The following is a 24,523-nucleotide window of genomic DNA, read 5'->3' as shown; positions in this document are numbered from 1 at the left end:
ACTTAAGACCAACAGGAAAGAAGACCAGGACACAAAAAGAGGGAAGAGAAGCACAGCAGGTAGAAATGCTATGCCATGCAGGTATTTCAATATATTGTAATCCATCTCTAAAGTCACCAATTATGTAACATTACTTTTGCTTTTCATTTCTCTGTTGTGCTGTACAGCACTATGAACATCCACATGTTTTAAGACAGTGTGGAAATGCACTGGGAAATCAACACAGGCAATCAGGTAATCTTCAGTAGGACCTGTTTAAGTATATTTAGGCTTGAGCCATTCATGGATATGGAACACAAATCATAAATGCTATTTACTTCTCTATATACATTCCTGTGCATGCAAACTGCTGTAGTACCCAATTTCAGAAACAACCACAGTTTCTATAATGTGATGCATATTTACTAAATACTATCCTGTTTTTCACCCTCCTGAAATCTAAATTGAAGCTACAGGTGACAAATCCACAGGACAGTGTTACTTGGGAAGAGGATGTGTGCTTTAAAATGAATGTACTTCCACAAAAGATTATCAAATATTATACTCCAAATTTATGTAACAAAACTTAAGGTTCTAAAGGTGGAAAAGTAATAGACTTACAATACGTGACATCAGTAACAAATGTGTCAAAGCAAATCTATACTTATAAAGGACTGATTTTTTTGGACCTAACTTAAACTTTGTCTTCCAAATCATGATACTATTGAACAATGGAAGAAATTACTTTTCTCTCATTCAAATACATAACACAACATGACTGAGACAAAAATAACAAAAGCCTACATTTGTCCAAAATTCAACCATCAGTAAAACTGAGGTGAGGCAACACATGCTCCTCAAAGGCCTCACATATAAATCCCCTCAGAAACCAGAGTAAAGGGACACTACACACAGAGCTGCTGCTGGGGTGCAGCACAGCACTCTGATCACTGCAGAAGCACAAGTTATTTCTTAGTGTTCAGTAAAACTAAGTTGCTACCAAGGATTTGTGGGGGGAAATAAGTGAACAAATTGTCATTTTCAAAATGGATGCTCAGATCCAATTCAATTAAAAACAAACAGATACATTTCTAGCATGTTTACCTTCAGGGTGAGCATCACCAAGTGCACTGAGATAACTTTGCTGAGAGTCTGTGAAATTCCAGTAGTAAGAAATTTCTCTATCAACACTTTTGGCTTTCATTTTATTTTTCTTCCCTCTAGGACAGTACTAGTGCTGCACTTCTGCTATCAATAGAGGAAAAAAAAACCCACTTACTATCCAGGGAAAAATGTTCTTTAGCTGCTTAATCTGGTGAGTCACTATCCTCTTAAATTTTAATAAGAGCATTTATTCTGCAGATGTTGAAGGGAAAAAATGCCTTGGAAATGATAGGAAAATTACATTTTTCAGCTAAGATTGCTACACATGCCAAGTCTATTCCCGTATCTTCACAGATGGTTGGTAAAGCCCAATACAGTTTGAACAAGTAAAAATAATACTTACATTTTAAAGTTTCTCTCTTAGGGAAATTAAGGCACTAAATGCAACAAGTAGTGTGGAAGTGGGAGGACAATATGAACACTTTCTATTATGGGTCAGTCAAATGGAAGCACACGCATACTTATATGCATATACCATCTGTGAGTATGATTTTTTTGTCATACTTTTTAAACTCAAAGTTTGTTAAGAAAATAATAGTTGAAAAACTATACTTTGGAAAAGACACTGAATGCAGTTACTACAATATAGCTATGCCAAGAGGTCCTTAATATAGGTGGATGGAAAAGAAATGATAAATAAAACCACAATACAAAGAAAAAATTCAAATCAGTGCCAAGTAAAGCACCTCAAGACAGAACGTATGCAAGACATAAAAAGAAGAAAAAAACAATAAAAACAGGAAAACAATGCCAAACAACAGGCAAAGTTAGGATGTGGCACATAATAATTCTTTCATAAAAAGGGAGGACAGAAAGGTAAACATGAGCATACACATCAGTAAATGGTGGATAACCAAACAATATAGATATTGAAAGCAGATGTGCACAAGTTTTTTTACAAGCATATAAAATTGCTCAAAAAAGACAAAAGAAGGGAGCAGGCTACTGAATTGGTAATTCATTATATTCATATAGATACAGATGTAATTTTAAAAAAAGTGTATCACAAAGGGACCCTTTTATTAACATCTGTAATCTCAACTCATACTTTTAAAAGAGCCCACTAAAAACAAAATCCACAGTGGCTTTTTTGAATCTTCATACCTTCATTTTGAAGGTACCACAAAATCACTTTTAGCAATACTTAAGTAAATTTCCCCTTCCCAAGATAATGTATCTTGCCAGCAATTTAAAACAAAAGATACTATAAAATTATATTCCCTGTTATATTTTACTATACTTTGAAGGTCTTAGTTAAGTAAAAGATTTTTAAAAATCGCAGTTCATTTCAATCTACTTCTAGCTTCACAGGATAAGTGCTTAAAATATATCTAAAAGGAATATAGTACTACATACAAGTTAGTATTTTCTTTCAGTCAAATCAAAGTAGGAAAGTCTGATAAGACAATATGTAATTTCTTTAACAGTTAACTGAAGAAGCCAGGTTTATTCCAGTTCTGAAAGTCATTTTTTTCTCTCAATATTTAGCACCTTTTTAATACAAAAGTTTAAAATGACACCTTTCTTAATCTATTAAATGACATCTATTTCTTAAGTCAGGAAAGAATGTCAAAAGACTGGCACAGCCAGCAACAAGAGTAACACAGAAAAGTGGTGAGTGGTCTGTAACATGCAAAGCATCTGACAAGCTAAAGAATCTATGAATGTATGTACCTGTACTAATTTCCTCCAGCAATTTTTCAGTGTTTAAGTAAGAAGATGCTTTGGAAGTTCTCTGGGCAGTAACAAAGACCCAATTTACATTATGAATCAGATAATACTGACTATTTTCTTGCAATGTTAAGACCTATGCTTCAAAGCTATGTGAAGCTATAATAAACATCAGATCTCATTAACACCTGCAGCTTCTTGACTAAATCAGCATCAGCTCAGGTTTACCTATTGCTTGTAAGCAATTCTAAAACCAGCTAAAAGTTCACATTCATGTGGAATTTGGTTAAGCTTTCCACAGAGAGCAAGTAATTACACGTTCTCTATATTAATTACTAAAAACAGTGCTCATATGTTAGAGGTATCAAATTTTCAAGAACTTGGGTGGTAGAGTAACATGAAAATACATTCAAAATAGAGAAGTATTAAATACTTTGGGAAACAGAACTAGAGACTTTAATTAGGGTATTGTTTGTTCAAAAGATGATCTTTTGACACAGTCAAGCTTCAGCTGAAGTATCCCACACACATTACACACAGATGCACACCCACACACAAAGATATAGGCCCTTCTTGAAAGGGCATTAATTACTATGGCAACTACTGGTGCTGATATAGGCAACTCCATTTATTCTATCATTACTTGCATATCCCCAGAAACACCAGAACCCATCATATTTGCAAATATAGTTCATAATTCAAGTTTATTTGACATTATCTAATAATTATTTGAAATACATCAACCTTTGAAAATAAATTAACATGTATCTAAGACCTTCTCATACAAAGAAACATAGTGAATGTTTTTCAATCACATTTACTTTGGAGCTGCAAGAGACACCTAAGATTTTGTGTTTCCATTAGTTCATCTGCTTTCTTATGATGTTTGTGTTAAAATAAAGTTTAACTCACCGAACATTTTCTGGTCTCAATTTATCCAGTACCATCTCTATTAAATCAGGCCTGAATTCTTCAAGCAAATATTCAGCAGCCAAGACTTCTTCTATAGGATAATACTGAAAAACAAAGCCGAGGAATACGTAGGTGAATTAAACAAAAGTAAGCATGAAAAAGCTATGGTTCAGTAGAGGAAACAAAAGCAAAGACTCCTGGTCATTATAGCTATATTACCCTGGTAATTTCAAATTAGGGATGTGTAGGATGTTTTAAAATCTCCCTCAAAAATGAACAAGAGGGAGTAGCATTCTAACTATGTAATCATATTTCTCACGTACTAGGCAATTTTACATAATTTATATTTACCATTCTTCTCTCTTAGAATATTTAATGTCTCAATATAAAAGTCACCCACCTTTAAATGGTATTTTGATTAAAGTAAAAATAACATGGTAAATGCTGACCCCTGCAGGACATTTCTGAAGGTAAAAGAAGACCAAGTACTCACGAGAGTACATTTAGGGAAAACAAAACATAAACAAGCAAAATAAAACAAAGAAACACAAAACCTAGGCTTTTTTAGGACTCTTGAACAGTTCAATTCTTATTTAAAATAATTTAAAGAAAATTATATTTTAATATCTAAAAGTATAATAAATATTTAAAAACTTAATTCTAACATTTTTTATTTAGGGTCAAACTGAAGATCTCTTAAGGTACATGGCAACTTAAGAAGAAAAAAAAAAAGCTAAAACTCATCTGAAAATGATTAATGTAGTTGACAGGAAAACTTTCTTGATAAACACCTGTTTACCAAGGGAAAATTACCAGGTGACATAAGTGCTCAGCACTTGCACTTTGCCATACCAATGTACTTTTCTCAACCAGAATTATTCCAAAATGGCTTTCTGAACTATATACATCATACAAAAAATTACAGTGGAATGACTTCCAGAACAGAAAGTAAGTCACAAAAAGGATTGTGGAAAAGAGAAAGGGTGGTAGGGGGTGGAGATCAAGGACAACGAACCAAACCAGTGTTATTAAAAATTCAAGTATGAATGCTGAAGATCCAGAATTTGATGGTCATTTAACTACTAAAGCAGAACAAAAATTACCATTCACACTGCAAAGCAAAAGAAAGACAGTTAAAAAAAAAAAAAAAGTCCTCATTCAATACCCTGCTCTTTGGAACACTGTTGGCAACTTCCTGGCCTGATTTTTGGAGACAGCAATTGTAATCAAAATAATCCAACAAATACTGAAAGACTGTTTCAGAAGTCGGAAGTCCATTTGTTAGAGATTTTAGGCATTGGACAGAACAAAAGCAAGAGACAGCATGCCACACTGGAGCTCTTTAAATATCCATTTACATGTTTTCAGCCAAGTCTAATGCTTTTCAGCATACAGATTGAAAATTTGAAAATTAAACATCATTATTTTAGACCAGTAATTCCTGCAAAAGAATTTAAACCAGTAATTCCTGCAAAGAAACCAAAAATTTCTCTGAACAGATAGAGACAGACATTAGGTATAAAATTACAAATGGCTGCAACGTATAAAAGTTGTGTAATTTCACTAGAACAAAAAAAAACTCAGCAAACCCCCCTAAATCTTCCATTAGCACAAAATGAGGGAATTTTGCAAGAAGCATGAAAGACCAAGTAAAAGCTACATGATTCTTTCAGTACCAATATGCAATCACATCTGTGAAGTCAAGCATTTGTAATTTGCAATCTTAATACAAACATTTCTGCTTACTGCAGTATTTCAACACTGTGAACTAGGGAACACAGTGTTTATGATAAAATATTCTTTGTCCAATATTTCCCTAGAGAACACTTAGATACCAAATATAATGGCAAGGTACGTATGTCTTTAGAAACACTGAAACAGATCAAATAGCACCTCCAGTCACTGTATAATCAGTTCTACCAAGTACAGAAGTATAAAATGGTAGAATGAACAGAATGTGACTTTTTGACTGCCAAAATTAAGGCCTATGCAGTATACAAGAAGTGCAAAGGACCTCACAGATGCCTGTATTTATTAAGTGGATAATCAAATACACTGTTAAATTATTATTAGAAAAAAAAAAAAAAACCAACAAAACAAAAACAATTCCCTTTCACTTACGTGCAACATTCCTCCAAGCTTTGATGTGTAACCTCGTGGTCGTTCCTTATCTTTAAATCTGAATGCCACAGCATTTAGATCCTAGAAAACAAAATATGAAGATCATAAATTAAAGCCTATTTTAAGAATAATTACTGGCTACATAATTCCTTTCTATAATAAAAGAAAAGGAAGTACTTTTGCTGTATCCATGTTATAACAGACAAGTACCTAACCTAAGTTTTCAGGATTATTCAAGTTGCATCAAACTCCCAAGCAATTTGTGATAGCCTCATAATGTGAAGCATTACACCAGTCTTGTAAGTCCTTTTCAAGTTAAGAGATCTGCCTCATCTCTCATATATTTAAATTTCCTGATAATTTGAAAACACACAAACTCTGATCCCACCAGTACACAGTGTTCCAGTGCAATGTTTGTCATATATTAATGAACTGAAGCCTCTCTCTCCCTCTTCCTTTTCTCTTCCTTTTGTTCAGTCAGCCAAGAGTAAGTTTAGAGACAGAAAAAGTGTGTTTCTTTTTGCTGTCTCAGCCAGTGAAATAGAACACATCACTCTTAGGATACAATGGCAAGGGTGAATTAAAGAGAGCTAAGACTTTAAAGCCAGTGAAAAGTACAGTCCATCCTTCCATGAAACCATGCAGAGAGACTGATTAACTCAACAATTCAGTTGAAAGTAAACTCAAAGCTTCTTTTCATACTAGTTTGCAAGCTCTCTGACTCACCCCACTGTCCCACAGTCTCAGGAGTTCTGGGACTGCAAAAAGAGGAGCAAGGGAAAGGCACAGGGATGAGACAGAAGGATGGAACTGTTTTTTCCAAACCTTGGATTTGCTTACTCTGTCAGTGAAACAAATCCACTGGGACTTTTAGCAGAGGATAACAAGACCTGAGACTACTTTCACAGGTATATAGTGTCCAAGTGTATGAAACAAAGCTAACCCAGCTGCAGAATTTCTATTTTCAGGGAGACTCAATAGTTTGGATCAAACAAAGCTGAGATAGAAAAGGAATCTTTACCCAAGCATATGTACTGAACCAATGAGACTATATATATTTATATATATATAAAAATAAAACTGGGTTTGTTTCACACTGACACTGAGAAGAGCAGTGCTATCTAATAGGACACCACATTTTTGCTCTGTGCACACAGAACTATCCAGACTCATAAGAAGCATGAACAGTTCAACAAAGACTGACATGTACTGCCAAAGTACTTCATGAAAAGCCTTTAGCTGACTTTTCAAAAAGATGAGGAGAACAAACAGCAGATTCAATGCCCTATTGCCTTTACAATCTCAACTATACAATTTCACACATGAAAGAAGGGAGGGGTAGCATAGCAGCCATTTAAATTTCCAGTTCAATGTTACTCCTCACAGTAAATGTTTCCCCCCTTCTCCAGTGAAGACTAAGCAAAGTTATGTAAAACCCTTGTGGACAGGGCAAGATCCTTCTTCCTCCACCTCCCTTGTGCCATCCTAATCCCAGCTCTATAAGAGCATTCCACACCTACATTAAGACAATGTATTCTGAGTTACTTGTCATTTGTGTCATATTGCATCTTAAAAATTAACAAACTTAATTACCATGTAATTATTAAATGCTAGTTACAAAGTCAAATAATGTAATAATAAATAAAGTTTGTAAAAAGACAACCACCACATATGGTACAGCCCCAATTACTTACCTTGCACTCTTGGAAAACCCATTCTTGAGGTCCTTCTGTACGTAGTTTTTGAATATATTGAAACATGTGCAAAATAATATCTTCAACATGCACTGAAAAGAAAAAAATACTTAATAATTCATTCAGTTCTGCACAAAGAAATTTAATGAACACAAATATGGTTTTATTTTTAATTACACTTTGATACATCAAGATCTTTAAGTACATCTGCAATCCCACTAAAAAAGTTAAACTTGCTTTTTTCAGACATGAATTTAAGGTAAGTGCTTATGTCCCCAGATAATTCCAAGAAGTGCACTGAACATGTCTTATTATGTGAAAAAATTTCTTTACAATATCATTTAACTCAGGTCTAAATAGTATGAAAAAGTAGCACACAAAGGTATTAACAGCTCTTCTTCTCTAAAGAAGTTTATTTGAAGTATTTAATTAACTAATTTAATATAACCTTAAGTTGATTTCTTATGCCAGGTGAGGTGTGTTAGCATACTTAGAGGAACTAAACACAGAATACTAACAAGTTAATTAAAACAAACTGGCTTTCAAGCTATAATACCAATTAGTCTCTTAGATACAAACACAAAACCATCACATCAGCAATAACATGGAATACAGACAAAGTGCTTCACTTACAAAGTCCTTCTTCTGTCAAGTCCACATTAATGATGAAAAACATGAAACCTCTAGCACCTTCCTTCTGGCCTCCAACAAGAGTATTTACCCACCCTATGTCATTAAAAAGAAACTATATTACATAAACAAATCTCTAACAATTTATGCAACTTTTTGCATGCTTCAGGAACATTAAAACCCATTTTGATTCATTTACATGTTTTCCTTTACTTCATTAATGCCTACAGCAACAGTGCAAGTTAAACATAACCCAAGTCAGTTCCATCTGATTTTGTACTCAGAGTGATATGATGGAGTCAGGATCATTTGATTACTGGATACTGTGTGGAACAAAATGATATAAAGTAAATAGCAAAAGATACACCATTATAATGTTCCAGACATTAGGGGACCTGACAGTAACCTCAAAGTTAGTGACAGAATAGAGACAAGATCATTATGCCAAAGTTTAAATAACTCCCTCTAAACAAGGCACATAAAGGGGAGTAAAAGAAATAATAGCCTCAGCAGCCTGAGTGACTGTTACCTATTTATTCCTCCCTGCTGCAGAAACAAAAATAAAGCACAAAATGACTTAGAGTCCAAATTACTCAAATAGATAAAGGCTTTAACATAGAGAGGTCTATTTTAAGTGAGACACAGTAAAGTTTAAAAAACTGTGTGATCAAATATTTTTCAATCCTCCACCCTTGAAGGACTTACCTTTGGCTTTAAGCTCTGACAGAAGACTCCCTGGGCCTTCATGCCCAATCAGATGGCCAAGGTAATGGCCAGGGTTTGATTTATAGTATTTCTGAAGGTCTGGTATAGGAAACGTGACATAAAGATTTCTAATGTCCTTAATGGGTACCACTTTATACAGTTGCTGAGGAGAGAAACAAGCAAGGAGACCCATAAACAAAGGGAAACTCATTTACTGTATTAATCTCAGGGCATGTATCATGTTCCCTTCACACACACACACACATTACAAACACATCTCCCAAATCTCAAAAGTATCTAAAACTTAGGGCAACACTTCAGACATTCATTATAAAAACAAAGAAAATTAACTATCTCACAGTTGCTTACAACTGCAACCAAATGTGCAACCTTTACTATAACCTATATAAAACTATACTCAGCATGGAAAAGTGGGTGGAAAATCAATAGAAAAATATGGAATTTAACAGGGACATTGATAAAAGAGTAGTGAAGTGCACAATGTATTACTGAAACATAAAAAAGAACATTTAAAATGTACACTCTGGGTTGAAGACGTATCTCTATACGTACCCGGAGATGCTCTTCTTGGAAAGGATGCTCAGGAAACTCTGGTATAGGGACATTTTTATTCTCTACTTCTGAAAATAACTTGACCACTAAGCAAGTCAGCTCATCCAAGGATTCTAGCATAAAGAAACATTAGGAAAAACACAGTATTTATATAAGGATTCCAACAAACTTTTTTTTTAATATTGTTTGGGAGAGTTATGAATTACACAGAAAAGTAGTTTTAATGGTGTTATGATTTTTCATTTCAGAAAGAAACCAATTATTCACATTTAAATTTTAAACTGTAACATGCTAGAAGCACCATGCATATTAAAGGAAGGCTTCAATCATAAATAAAATAAATCCTGTAGCTGAAAATATATCTCTACATTTTACAGATTAAACTAAGCTAGAACTGAAAGATACATCAGATATTGAACACCTACAAAAAGAAACATTCCACAAAAGTTTAAGGGACGTAGAATTACAACTGCAAATTTTCTAGAGTGAAAGTAGCTTCGCCAAAACTTGAATTTTCTTTAGCCTCAGCTCATGTCCAGCACTTCAAGTACACTTTGAACCAGGTCTGTCCTTGGCACCCAAAACACACACACCTGTGACCTGTTCAAGCCCTTCTAATTTTCCATCCATTCTAATTTCAGTCTGTGACTGCAGTACTTTGCAAGATTGAGAGAAGATGTTTTGCAGAAAGAATATGACGACGTGCATTAACTCACCCAAACTGACCTAGATTATTTCTGTTGAAATGCTGCCTTCAAAATTGCTTCCTGCCTCAAGAAATGCATTTTGGAGCACTTCTCAAAGTGAGCATAAGATAAAAAAAGATTCTACTGACAATTTTTTAATGAAAGACTTCCAAGGGTGGGTATTGGAAGCAAAAAAAACACAAAACATCAATTGCTTGGACATCTCAAAATGAAAGATTTGATAGATTGAAAGATTGAAAGATTTCTAAAAGCAGTTACCTTGTTATCAAAACAATCTCAGTTAAACTGAGACAGTAGAATCTTTCCTGCCCAATAGATGCATGCTCCTAGACTACACTACCACAGCTGTGCTGAGGAAAAAAACTAACAAAACAATGTGAACCAAGAAGGTCCCTTATATATTAAAATTTTGTGACTTACATATTATCCTATTAAAAGCCACCAGTTTCTATGCATATCAGCAAAATAAACATTCATTTAATCTTGCAGGGACAGTTTTCTTTTAGTACAGATTTACAACTGCCAATGTGATTCTCACTGTAAAAGTTTCCATGTAAAATTGCTCCGTGAACTTGCTCTTGATTAGATAAAAAGCTCACTTTCTTCCATTCATACCCACCATCTAAGCATTACTGTGAAACACCACACAAGTACTTGTCTGCCAGCGCATTTTCAAAAAGCAAACAGCTTTCAACACACTGTTATTAAGCTTTTGGCAAACTTATGTAAAATATCATCTCAGCTGTGGAAAGTTCTAAGCAGTTGGAACCTCCATTTTTTTTCAAGTATATATCTAAAGTCTTACTCAAGCAAGAGAACAAACTCACCTCTTCCTAAGACGCAAATAGCCATTAAATTTGATGAATAATAAGTAGAATGGAACTTCAGTAGCTCTTGCCTTACATCTATTCCTTCTTGGGTTGGTCTAGTTTCCAGAGTGAATTTGTTCCCTGTAACATGAAAATAATTAACAATATGTGAGGTTAACAATATTTAATGTTACAGATTAATCTTATAGATCAAAAAGAAATATATAAATTAATCAGGCTGCTTTCCTTTGGATGGATAATAATTTTTAAAATAATCAATATGCATCATAAGAAAACTGGCTCAGTATTGTCTTATGTTTTAAATATTTTGTCTATATTCCTCACCATATGCAGACAAATTAAATGGTGAAGTTCTAGACACCCTACTCTCTTTACTCCCACAGCATCAATACATAAGATAAAATAAAATAAAATAACAAAGTTTCAGTTGGTAACTGTGCTGTTACAGTACTGGAGGACATTAGGAAGCAACAGACAGAAGACACCTTGCAGCTGTAGGAAAATGGACACTAGCCAGTGCAGAAGTGCCTGGAAAATTACTTGACACTGAGGGTAATGATGGAGAAGAATCACCGTCACAAGCATTGATTCAGGGAGATCAGTGAGGGATATGTGGGGAAAAATGCACACTCTTAAAAAGAAAATGGGAAGGTGCATTTGTTTCTATGGACAGACAAGGAATAAAAGAAAGTTTGCTGACCAAACAAGGTGCACAGCAATGAGGAGTAACCTGAAGCATCAAATGGAGTAATTCCCATACCCTGCCAGATTAACAACATCTCAGCTGATCAAAGGGAAACAATAAGGTTGTCAAATGTATCACCGTTGTCGTATCTTTGGGTAAATAAAAATCATCAAAGCTGAGCTCTACTTCTGCCAAGTCATACCTACTGGAAAGCTATGTGCTGTAATTTAATTTCAGAATCAGAACCTAATCTAAGGAGAAAGGAATATGACTATTACTGTTGAATTTGAGCACATTTTGGGTATTCTCCCCAAGAAAACATTTCCCTTGTGTGAGCTAGACAACCTTCTTGAACTGTGCAAAACTATTTCTGTGATATCCACTTATGTTTTCTGTGTGCTACATAGGAATTAAATAATGCCTGCAGTAGCAGAGATTACAGAATGTACTTTGAACACCTGCCTACTAATGCACAGCTCCCAAGGCTTTATTTTAAAATTTACCTGTTTGGAAAATGGAGTTATAGTTTTATGCAGAGCCTCTCTTTACTGGTCAACAGAGCAATACCTGCTCTTGTGGCAGGTGGCTACCAGACCCATAAATATGCTCTCCATCAACAGATGTAAAGGTACATCTTGCCTTTTTAGAGACAGAGGAAGAAACCACTGCCTTAAAGCCCATTATCTGCTCTCCCATCCTCCTACCACACCCAATATTTGAATCACTTATTCATAAAGCAAACTGACCCATCCACCAAACACTTTTTTTTTTTTGCACACATTATATTCAATGATCAAACAGTGCAGTCCTGTTACTTCGAAGGTTTCAAAAATAAATTCATGTAGAAAATAATGCCTATCAAAAAAACCACCCAACATTTTAACTTCTACCAAAGCATCAAACATTTGTGGCTTTGTCCAGAACTATGGTATCTTAACTTTACTGCTTTTTGAATTGAGGTTTAGCAGTGTTTATTTTAAATTGTTACTAAGCATAAAAAAAATACAGCCATAGGATTGGGATTTGTCCAAGATAATTTTGTCTAGAAGTCTCCTACTGTTGTGCTCTATAGTGCAGATTTTTGTTTCTATATTCCTACTCAGTAATTCTCACGGTATTTTGCTGATCTTTCTGATTTAACCTAGTCACTGTCATCTAGTCTAAATGCAGCATTAAAAAACAAAAAACATGTGCTAACAACAATTTAAACACAATTTATTCACATTGTTATACACAAAGACTTAACAGTACCAAATGACGACCAAATCCAGTAACTGGAAAACAGCACTCACTGCAGTAATTATCAGGATCACAAAGATTTCTTCATCATTGTACTCAAAGTTTTGGATCAAACTTTTCCCTATGCTATTGTCTAGCTCTGTTTGGTCTACAATGTGAAAAATGCCATAAGCACCATAAACATGTATGGAAAGGAAAATAAGAGAACTGTTACGGTCTGTGTTTAGCAATTTTATATAAACAATAATGCTATGTATGTTACACACAATGCCACTGGATAATTATATTCTGACAAACCTGTTCCAAATTTACTGAAGGGATGGTTGGGGTTTCCAGTAGCCTTCTCCAATTGAAATAACCTCCAGGCATCATTCATCAGATTCTTCTCATGCTCAGAATCAACAGCATTCACTTCCCTATCTTTGCAACTTTCATCAAACAAGGGGCACAGGAAAAACTGGGCAAATCTAAAGAGAAAAAATTTAGTTAAGTCAAGAGTACTGTACATAAATTGTAACAGAAAAGTATGAAACTTGGTTCCTCCTGAAAACAGCTGAATAATTTCTTTTTTAATGCAGAACTTATGAATTCCTTAACAGCTTTGACACTGATTTGCTATCCTTATTTCTCAATTTCTTTTTTTATAAATGCAGACAACATGTTCCTCATATAAGGTAGTACAAGAATCAAGGGTCTTACATCGCAATTCCCACAGTGAAAATTTCTCCTACTCTGAGTTTTACCTGCAAGAGGCTCTTAATTTCGCCAATCAAATAAGTCTTGTCAGACATCCAGGGAGAAGCCAAAGAGAAAACTCAGTCTACCTCACTGGCTACACAGCTTTCAATTTCTGTCCCCTCCCACAAAACACTGAGATTTCAGCAAGTGCCCTCTACTAAGAGCATCCTTAAATATTTCTAGACTTCACCCTTGTTTTGCTGTCAATAAGGATCCCATGGGAAGCACAGATTTTGATTGCACCATCCCAGTGTTTGCACAATGTGTAAATTCATGATCATATTCTGTGCCTTGCATTTCCAAAAATATTCAGTATAAACACAACATTTGAACGTCAGAAATTCTGTCTCGATGAAGAACTCTCCTAGATGAAATAAATCTGAGTAAGACTTTCAAACTGAAAAATATCTGGTTATCAATTTTAACAAAAGATGGTTTTTACCTTTTTTTAAACTATCATAATGATAGAACTATCAGGAAACTTTTACAGTAATAAATTCAAGTAGAACATCTATAATAAAAATTTAAATACTAAAAAATACATTTACCTGTCCAGTGCACCTTCTAGATGTTCATGTGACACATCAAAGTAATAGTTGGTATGTTCACCACTTGTGAAAGCATTTGAGCTCCCAGCATGCTCACTTAGAAATTGGCTGTACTCATTCTCTTTTGGATATTTCTTGGTTCCCAGAAACAACATATGCTCACAAAAATGACTAAGCCCAGCAATGTTGGGGGGATCAGACAAGGATCCTGCAAGAGGAAAAATTTCATGTAGCCATTCATAAGAAGTAATACTAAAACATTAAAGAACTCTTTAAAATGTTTCATTAAAGAAACATTTTAAAGAACTCTGTATTATAATATGTTGCTTCAGGCAATCATATCAATTCTGTGGCTGTAAGAGAACACTTGTGCAACTACAGTCAACTAAAATTGATCCTCAAAAAAATATTTGAAAATTTAGAATTAGTAACTGAACCGATTAGTGTCTCAAATTGCCTCTCCAGATCAGCTTGCACTTCCTTATACAGATGATTTTCAATTGAAGTCCATGACTCATAATCTGTAAAGACCTGGCAAATCACAGTGTTCTGAAATCTATACCTTGGCTTTAAGAAATGCATTGTGTTAAGAGGCAGCAATTGCCAACCATAATTAAAGAGGTATTTATCCTGTGGTTTATAGGATGAGTGATAACCTGTAATTGCCTGAACACAAGCAGCTATGGATGACCAGCCAGCAGGTGTGAAGACAAACAGATTAAAGACAACAATGATTTGGAAGAATGGAAACAAGAAGGCAGAAGTTGGAGAGTGGCAGCCTCGCCTCAGAGTGTGCAGCAATGCTGCAGTTGGCTATCACTGTCACAGGACCTAAACAAAACCACATTCAGGATGTTCTGAACTAGATAATGATCTGGGACAGCCATCCCCACAACAAAAAAGGCCAGAAGTTTTTGAAGTCCATCATTACTGCTGCCCTAACACAAAGAGCAGCAAGAGCTCCCAACTACAGACATGGCAAGAGGGTGTTTAGGTTATGCACACACTGCATCTCACCTTCCAATCAAGTGAAAAACTACACAAGCTTCAGATATACCTCAGATATAAGAAAAGGCTTCTATTATTCCAAAGAGTCAAAGCAACTGCCTCCCCCTTCTATTTCCATATTTCTGTTTGCACACATAGGCACCACTGAAGTTAGGGAGTGCCCCTCCAACTTCTCTAGCACTACAGCATTTTCTCACCTCTACACATCAACAACTTAGCATGAAAAAAAAAGTCTGACATGACAGATGGAGCTGTCTGAAATCATTGCACTTGCACCCACCCCTTTTCTGCTTACAAAAGATCTTTCATAACATGAAACTTAATGGTTAAAAGCAGTTTTTCAACTGACTGAGCTACACTTGAGTAAACACAGAGTACAGTAAGAGCATTTAGCTCCAGTAATTTTGAACTTGATGTGTCAAAGAATTAAATAAACTATAAATTACAATAAAAGACTAGGCTGCCAACTGCATACCACTCCTGTCAGTTTATTTGCATCAAGATACCAGAACTTGAAGCATTTTTATTAATGACATAATTAACACAATATGAATTGGATACCTATGTGGACATCAAGTGCTGCTGAGGACTTATCTGTGGTGGGGTCACTAATGAGAAGAGCTTTAATGCCATTTGCCAGTTCCAGTCCACGATATTCTCGTTTATCCTCAGGTGATTTGATAATTTCATTTGTTATTCTCTTAATAGCTGGATTGTTCATTTTGTTGTTTGACTCCTTCTGAAACCTTAAAGAAAAAAGAAAAAAATTTCTTATTATTTTCACTTAAGCCTTGCTAATTTTTTTAATATTATGTTAAGACAGTACAGGGCAATACCAACAGCTAGAAGTTCTATTACATGTAAAATTCACTGAAATCCTGAAATTGAAATCCTGAAATCCTGAAATTCACTGAATTCCTGAATCCTGAAATATATTGCTGCTGAAACAAAAAAGAAACCTCTAAGACCAAGAAACACAATACAGATGTAGATCATTTAGTTCAGTGCTTCAAGTATCACATTAACTGTAATTGAAACAACCCAAACTTAATAAATGTCAAACCCTTATTTGATTATGATAAAAATTAAATCAAATGAAGCATATACTGCTATCTCAAGTATACTTTCAAACTTCAGGAAAGTATTTCATGTGTCTGAATTGTTGATTATATTACGAGTGTTGTAACTCTGATTGTCAAATAAACAAAATTTTACTAACAGACCATTGGGTTTGTACACTCAAGCAAGAAACAGTAACACTGTTTACAATAGTGCCACAAAAATACAAAAACTGAAGAACTGCCATGATAAACAGGAAGAGACTGTCTCACTTATTTAAACTTCTACCATTAGTTTAACAGATGCTACAAGGTACCCTTCTTTAAAGGCATAATTCTACAATGCTAAGAAACTAGTGTGACTGATTCAGAATCTGAATGTCTCCAAGCAAAAGCTATAAACAATGTCAAATAACTTTTTAAAATGCATGGCTCAACACATTTTAGAAGGAAACATATAAACTAGTAAAACATCTTCTCTCACTATCAAATACTTTAAAAAACAAATGTAATCACTAAACAGTAAGTGAAACGCTGAATTTAAATTTAAATGTGTACACTCTCATTTAAACTGGTCATTTATCCACTAGCTTAACCCCCTGCTCAGGCTAATCCTGCTTGGAATGTCTATGGCCTTCTTCCACTGAAAAAATGCATATACCATTGAAATACAAAGATTATTCCAAGTACCACATCTCTGTTTCTCTGCATCAACAGCACTGATACAAGCCATGCTAACAATTAAAAGATGCCTCCATGTTCAGAGTTTTAAGAAATACTCTACTAAACTTAAGCTACTGTGTAAAATTTTTTAAGTGAGTATAGATACTTTTCATATATGAAAATCAGTAACTAAACTGCTCCTAATTGTTTTTCACTTGCACACAAGTTAGATTGCCAGATCTAAGTATGCAGGAGAACAAGGACATCCCTTAAGCTCCTGATTCCATGTCTGCTGATGAACACCTATACCTTGGTATTCAGCTAGAATATTCTATGTCAATAAGATACTAGCTGCCTGTCAGAAGACACATATATACTATAAACTATTCGAGTTGTGGGGTTTTTTTTAAATGTTATACAATTTCCTTATCATCTGATATCTCCTTGTTATTTCTATACCACATCACTAAGTCACAGAACTTTACTGTTTGTTCAGATGACTCATCTTCCCAATGTGATTCATCAAATTACGCAGCTATGAAACCTTAGGAGATTTCAATTGGTGTCTCATGAAGCTGTACACCTCCACTTCATTTTATTATGATTCCCTACTTCTGCCTCCTTCATAGGCTACTTCCAGCTTGGTAGTGAAATTCCAGTACAGGAGAAAGCTACAATTTTCAAAAGGACGACATCAGTAATTAAGCCTTCAAACTAAGGACTGAAATTTTTATCTCCACCTTCACTGTTATTTCAGTGGGCATTGTGAATACAACATCCTCTAACTTCAAATGGGTTTGCATGATTACCTACGATTATTTTGCTGCAAAGTGAATCACAGTACCAGACAACTCAAATAAAAGCAAGGGCTGATCAACTAAGCAGTGCTCCTGGAAGGCAAATACGTCAAGAGGACAAGACCAACACCTTCCTGCTTACATGCTGTTCCTCCTGCGGATATGTTACTACAATACAAAAGTGAGAAGAAAAATTTTCACTTCAGAGAGAATTTCTATACCATTATGTTTTCTTAAGGAGTAAACTCTAAGATTCAATACTAAACATTTCCTCATATGACTGTTTTCCTGTGCAGCTTTTAAGTAAGTGCAATTGCTTTATAAAATACCACATTCTATTCTTTCACACCAGAATCCTAAAATTCTATAAATCACTTTTTGACAATAAAACTGCTTTTAACCACAGGCAAAAAAAAAAAAAAAAAATTAAGAAAACCAGAAATCCTGTACTTATTGAGAAGTAGCTTTATTTCTAAGGCCATGTTCAGAAGCTGTCCTTGTCTATGTGCTACAGCTACTTGCTGTACTGTCATTACAGCAAGCACTGGATGCTGCTGGTCAGTAGCAAAACAATTCTAAAACAATTCTTCCACAAAGGAGGCTGTTTATTGCAGAGCTAATAGCCTAACAAAAACATTAAAAGAAATACTGCCTTACTACTTTCATAAAGCAGAAGCAACAGAGAAAGATCCAATAAAACCAAAATAGCAGGAACAATACGAAGCATTACTGTGGCAGTGAAAATTCTTCCACTGGCTCAAAAATTACAGGTGGAAAGATTACAAGGGTAGAAAGGAAAAAAGAATATGGATGTCTGAGAGGAGAACAGTGTCCCTATTCAATGAATAGGAAATATTCTTCCTCCTCATCAAAACTATTTCACTTGTACAAGAAAAGTATCATTTAAAACTAACACTGAATTTGCAATTACAGCACTTCTAGTGAAATTATATTCTATTCTTTGAGGTTCCATTTTTGTAATCATTTCCAGGCAGGCAGTCCCTTGGAAGCAGCAAGGCTCTCTGGGGATGCCAGGTTTCACCTGCAAACAGAGTATTACAGAGTGGGATTAAGTGATATATGATTCTGCTTCACTATTTTAATCTCTCAGAGTTATTTTAGCAAAGTTACTTTAATTAAAAATTATCCTGTGTAGTCAAATCTAAGTCCAATGTTTGAACAATTAAAGGACCATATTTGAAAACCAATTAACAGAAACTCCTGAGGGTTGCTTCAATGCAAGAATGTGACTAGCTAATAAAAATATGACCCCCAAGGCACAAACTCCAAAGTGCTTCTCAAGTTTTTTTTTTGTCATGACAGTATGCACACACTGAAGTCAAGTACTAGTACACAGGTCTGCTCCAGATGAAAGGCAAGTTACCATCTCAGCAGGTTTTGATGCTTGCTTTCTAACAGTTGCCTTAAAATTCACGTTTGCTTCAAGTTTTTATGCAACTAATTGCTTACCATTTACCAGAGTGAAGTGAAACCTTCATTGAGTGAGAACCTCTGTTCTGTCCTGCATGGGAGCTACCACTGGTAACGTGTTCTCTGTGCTGTTTACTAATCCATCTTGGTTTACGTGAAGACTTCTCCAGCTGCCAATGTATGGAGTGAAAGGAGTGCTGTGTGCTTTGGCAGGAGGCCCGGTGCTGCAGAACCGGAGTTCTGCCAGAGTTTTCTCACCTCTTACAAGGATGACAGCACCAAACTGAGCACTCTGGAGGAGTCCATGAACTTCTTCAGTCACAAGCTCATGGCTTTGCAACAACCAAGTAAATCTGCATTCTTGCACAGGTCTGCACCCCTCTTTTTTTCTCTTGCACCTACTGCTGATCATGACAGCAGTAGAATTATGCTATCAGTAAAACAATCAGGACTCTACCTACTCTCTTAACATTTCCATTCACCTGTATGTTATAATAATTTTTTTTTTAGACTAAACTGTAGGCAGGAAAGTTAAATCAATTCAGGTTGAACACTACCAAAAAGGCTCCTTCAGGAGACTATCCATACTTTTTCAGGTTACATGTTCATCAATCATTATTTTAGACACTTAGAGATTAAAAACCTCATGATTCAACATCCATAAAGCATCAGTCTTGTGTGAATTTGCTTGCCATGAAGCTAGAGAATGTATGAGATCCCAAAACATTCCTGATACTGATCTAAATAATTCTGATTGCATGCACAGGCAGACAGTCTGCGTAAGTAGATAACGTGCTCAAAACGCTAACATGTTTTATCACTTTTAAACTCATCAGGAATTCAGCCTACTACTTCATACACAAAAGGTCCAACTACAAAGACCCACAATGATTTAATCAGTGTTCCCAAGTTATTAAGGACAACTAATCACTCCAAATCAGGCAAGTCTGAAGATGATGAATATTTATAAGCTTTTGTTATGTAGTTCATTTTGAAGAAATTCTAAAGTCTCGCTACAATTAAAGCATTTTCAGAACCTCGGTCTGCAGCTTTTTGCCAAGTCTGTAATTGACTCAGAAAATTCCCTCCTAATGATGGTGGCCAGGGCAGATGCCTGCCATGCTCTTGTTTTCCAGAGTCCAGCTTCTACAACTTCTAGATCACAGCAGTAAAACTTGGCCTGCCACAGGCTGCACTGCCAACGTGACAGCAGGAACACTGGTGTGTAACACCGGTGTACAGGAATTACAATAGCATTAATGAGACCACACCACGTGTGACCTTGGCTAAAACAAGGGCCCTCCCTGGTAGTTTCACACATGAGATGAGGCCCCAGCTGAGTAACTGGCCTGATAATTACAATGATGTGCTGGACAAATGAGATGGGATATACATTCAGACACCATAAAGCTAGTTTACTGCCCTACATCTACAGTCCTTAATGTAACCACAGTTTCCAAAGCACTGGGTAAAAAAAGTTAGACAAAAAGGCAGGACCTTATACAATTTGATGCTGCACAGAGCAATAAAGGATAACAAAGTTTTTTTAATCTCTTAATTACTTGAGCTTACTTTTCCTATGTCCTCAAAAATTGCCCCAAACAATTCATCCAAACCTCCAAAATAAACAATCTCTAACCACATTCACCAGAAATAGAACAATTAATCTTTCCCTAACAATTCTTTGCTTCAACATTTTACAAAATTCCAAAAGGTTTTTGAAGCGTTTGATTATTTGGAAGACCTGGGGGACAAGGGGAGTAAGTAAAATTATCTGGTATTAATCTTTAGATATCATTAAAATACAGTATCATTAAAATTTTCACAGATCTGGCATAGCAATTTGGCTTACATCAGTATTTTCAAATTGCATGTTAAGAACATGACTGATCAGACAAGTTTCTGTGCTACGTGACCAACTGCTTCAAAGCATATTCTACAGATTTTCCTAAGAAATGTACTGATTAATTCAATTAATTGCAGACCAGGGGTTCTCATTCTCTCTTCCTCCCCGTGACATTTTTCTTCCATTACCCCACAGTTGCGGGGCTTGCTCCACAACCCAGGACTGTGTTGGTGTCTAGCGCGTGGCCCTGCACACACAGGGAGACGTTAAACTGGATGCTACAGGAGAGATCTCTGTGCTTTATTCTAACTGTGTTCTGATGTGTATTTCATAGATTTTATGTGCAAGTAGCACATCAGATTGCCCAAAACTCTCTGTAAAGCCAACTCACTTAATGCTTTATGCTACCATCTGTCTTATACCCTCAAAAAGAAAAACTTGCGATGTTTGAATTAAAAAAAAAACCAAACAAAAAACAAGATGAGATTAAAACTTCAGTTGTACTGCATAACAACAAGAAAATCACAGAAAGATGAGAGAACTGGCAAGAAAATCTGATCTAGCGACAAAAACAGAGAGAATTCAGAATTCTGAATCATTAAAAGCACTGTAATCCCACATTAAAAGCAACTGTTTTTCTAACACTAGAGCTTTGACATGAGAAACAAACCAATAACAAAGAGCAGTTTACAAGAGTCAGCGGTGTGTTTCAACAAATGAAGTCCTGGCCGTTCACCTATTTTGTAGTTTGGTTTTCACTATTTTGGACAATTCTGGTTCTACTGTTAAAATTATAAATAAACTCTGAGCTCTACTGCATTCTTTTCCATATCAATTGCTCAGGCAAGCTATAGTTCTTACTCATTCTAAAAACAAGGTGAGAAGGTAATATTTTAACAGAAAGCTGTAGTGAAGCAACTTTCAAACAGGATCCATCAAAAATCACTTTTTTATATACATACAGTACTATGTGATAAGAACATTTTAGCAACTTATGGGCATCATAAAAGGTGAAAGCAAAGATACTCACTGACAGATCATGCATATACAAATACACAGCCAGACACAAAACCGATCAAAGCAATTTCTCTAGATTTTTGTTATGAACTTTTTGATGTCTATGCTGTTAGAAGACCGGACACCAAAGTTACTATAAAAGCATCAAATACAACAGAATTAATATATTAAAAATATCAACCCCACATGCCATTTCTGAAGTGGTCTGACTGTACTTTTAGTAAATGACTTCTACAATAACCAGCAATGACCCCTATAGCTAGGAGCCCAACACCTTCCAGTACAGTGAAACACCAGAGGTAATGAACTTCTTGTCCCTTCCCTCTTTCTTCTGGATCTTACAGGAGAGGGGAGTGCTTCTGTATTCATGTGCAAAATAAGTTATATACTTGACACTTCAATCAATTCCCAAAGGTGCCATTTCATCCAAGGGATTAGACCACAGCCTTACATTGACTGAAGACAAAAAGCAGAAAGCAAGCAAAAAAGCAGGCAAGCATAGAAATAAGAATCCTTCTAGGGACTTCCCAAAAAGAATAGATAACTTTAATTCGGTACATCAGATGAAAAGGAGGTAAGTTGTAACTGAGAAATTATCTTGCTACTTGACATAAAGATGAAAGTTAAAAATGTTACGAAAAGAAAAAAGTTCAAGCATGAACCAAATACAGAGATGGAAAACAGGAAAACGTAACTGAAGAAAAAGATTCTTAATTTTCACATCTCAAAAAAATTATCGCATGAAAGAACTATGCCTGCTCTCATTTCATTATCATTTATGTAAATCCTAATTCACAATTAAAATTAAATGGATGATTAAATCATGGTTGTAGGCAGTATGAAAACACAACAGGCCTGCTCACATACATAAAGTTAAGTCCAAATACTGCATATATTCACATGCATAAAGAGGAGTAATCTAGCAAGACAAACTACAGCCTGAGAAAAGCATTGGCTTTTCTCCGTACTGTGGATTACCTTTACAATTCTGAAGCATAAATAGCAATAATGAACAGTAACAGTGCATCCGAATTTTGACACGAGCACCGACAGTGTGAGTCATCATAACTCACTTTTTTCCCCGGAAAGATGCTACTTTTGACGTCTCTAACTCGTGCAGTATTAAATACAGGTTTGGCTACTAAGGTAGCAGATACAGTATTAATTAAAGAAAGAAAACAACTTAGCCTTTGTCCCTGACCCTAGCTCCCTTCCCGGACAAACTTTGCCGAGTTGTTACGCAGTTTAAATTGCCCCTAAAAGTGAGCGGTGCCAAGCCTCCCGCCCGCTCCTCCCCTGATCGAGCTTAGCCGCGCTCTCTCCACGGGAGCTGGGGACACTGGTGACACAAACACGTAGTAACAAGACCCGCACAATGCCACTGCCAGATAACTCGTCAGAAACTGAAGAGGCCGCTCCTATCAAGTTTGGGTAACTGAGAGCAGTCTCTTCTTAAAGATTTTAAACTTTTTTCTTTTTTTCATAATTATGCCTTAGGAAGACATGGCAAGTTAAGTAACACGACAATTCACTGAGGTTTTTGGAGACGGAAGGAGAACAAAGCAAGCCCCCGGGCAACGAAAGCCACACGGCTGATGACCAAGCCTGCTTTGTCAAAGGAAGTGCAGCTGCCAACACCGGAGCGCGTTCAGCGCGGGCTCTCCCGGGCAGCAGAGCAGGACACAAGGCAGGGCTCAGGGCTCAGGCCTCCTCGGCACGCACGGCCCCGCCGCCCCCATCGCGCCCACCGCCTGCCCGGAAAGCTCCGGCGCCAGCCCCGCTCCGCGGCCCGACCTCCCCCGGCTCCTCGCCGCACTCGGGGCAGGGCAGGCGCTCCCCTGGACTCACAAGGTGCCCCCGCCCGGCCGCGCCGCCGCCTCTTACACAACACCGCGGGGGTTCTCCGGCCTCACGGCGCCGGGTCACACGGCCCCGGGACCCGCGGCCCTGCCCCGGCCCCGCCGCACTCGCACCGTACCCGAGAGAGCTCCGCCGCCAGCCCGGAGGGAAGGAGCGCGAGGCCGGGGCGGCCCAGAGGCGCGTCCAGCCCGGCAGAGCCCGGCTCAGCACAGGAAAGAGCCGCTGCCGCATATCCCTGGCGGCCCCGCCGCCAGCACCGGCCTTTCCCCTCCGCCGCCCGGCCCGGCTCCGCTCGCCTCAGCACGCGCCGCTCCCCGGCGCCATGTTCTCCGCCCGCCTCCCCCCGCCGCCCGGCCAATCCCTCCCGGCGCCCGCGGGGTCCCGTCCGCCCTGCGCGCCCGGGCCTGGCGGGACCCGTACCTGGGGGTGCGGGGAGCTGCCGCCTCTGCCGCCGGGAGGGCCGGGGCTGCGGCTGAGGAGGGGGCCGGGGGCCTCTGGGAGGAGGCGGAGGCGGTGGAGGGGGTGGGTGGCTGGGCGGGGAGCCGGGGCGACACTCGCCGCGGCGGGGGGGGCCGCGCCCGGCGGAGGCGGACGGGGCTGCGGCGCGAAGGGCGGCGGGGCGGCCCCGGGCTGCACCCGCGGAGGGA

General features: G+C 37.2%; 1 protein-coding gene across 5 annotated transcripts in view; it reads right to left on the bottom strand.

The window, feature by feature from the left end:
* IDE (insulin degrading enzyme) overlaps positions 1-24,523 on the bottom strand; it is a 53,759-nt gene that overhangs the window by 28,934 nt on the left and 302 nt on the right. The window contains exons 1-11 of one of the 5 annotated variants that reach the window (XM_071439148.1): positions 24,297-24,488; positions 15,766-15,950; positions 14,197-14,404; positions 13,208-13,377; positions 10,984-11,106; positions 9,450-9,562; positions 8,877-9,039; positions 8,175-8,267; positions 7,542-7,633; positions 5,848-5,928; positions 3,727-3,830 (exon numbers count right to left, since the gene is read on the bottom strand). In XM_071439148.1, the coding sequence (XP_071295249.1) occupies positions 3,727-3,830; positions 5,848-5,928; positions 7,542-7,633; positions 8,175-8,267; positions 8,877-9,039; positions 9,450-9,562; positions 10,984-11,106; positions 13,208-13,377; positions 14,197-14,404; positions 15,766-15,925 (1,307 nt within the window). In that variant the 5' untranslated portion in view covers positions 15,926-15,950; positions 24,297-24,488. Of the gene's footprint in view, positions 1-3,726; positions 3,831-5,847; positions 5,929-7,541; positions 7,634-8,174; positions 8,268-8,876; positions 9,040-9,449; positions 9,563-10,983; positions 11,107-13,207; positions 13,378-14,196; positions 14,405-15,765; positions 15,951-22,290; positions 22,451-23,994; positions 24,241-24,296; positions 24,489-24,523 lie in introns of those variants that run through there. The other 4 variants (XM_071439144.1, XM_071439143.1, XM_071439145.1 and 1 more) reach the window with 4 other exon arrangements.

Source organism: Agelaius tricolor, unplaced genomic scaffold (assembly GCF_023055355.1).
Source record: "Agelaius tricolor isolate 1412-34295 unplaced genomic scaffold, bAgeTri1.0.p SCAF_13, whole genome shotgun sequence".
Lineage (NCBI taxonomy): Eukaryota > Metazoa > Chordata > Aves > Passeriformes > Icteridae > Agelaius > Agelaius tricolor.
The sequence above is the reverse complement of the archived record's forward strand: the minus strand, read 5'-3'. Positions and strand labels throughout refer to the sequence as shown.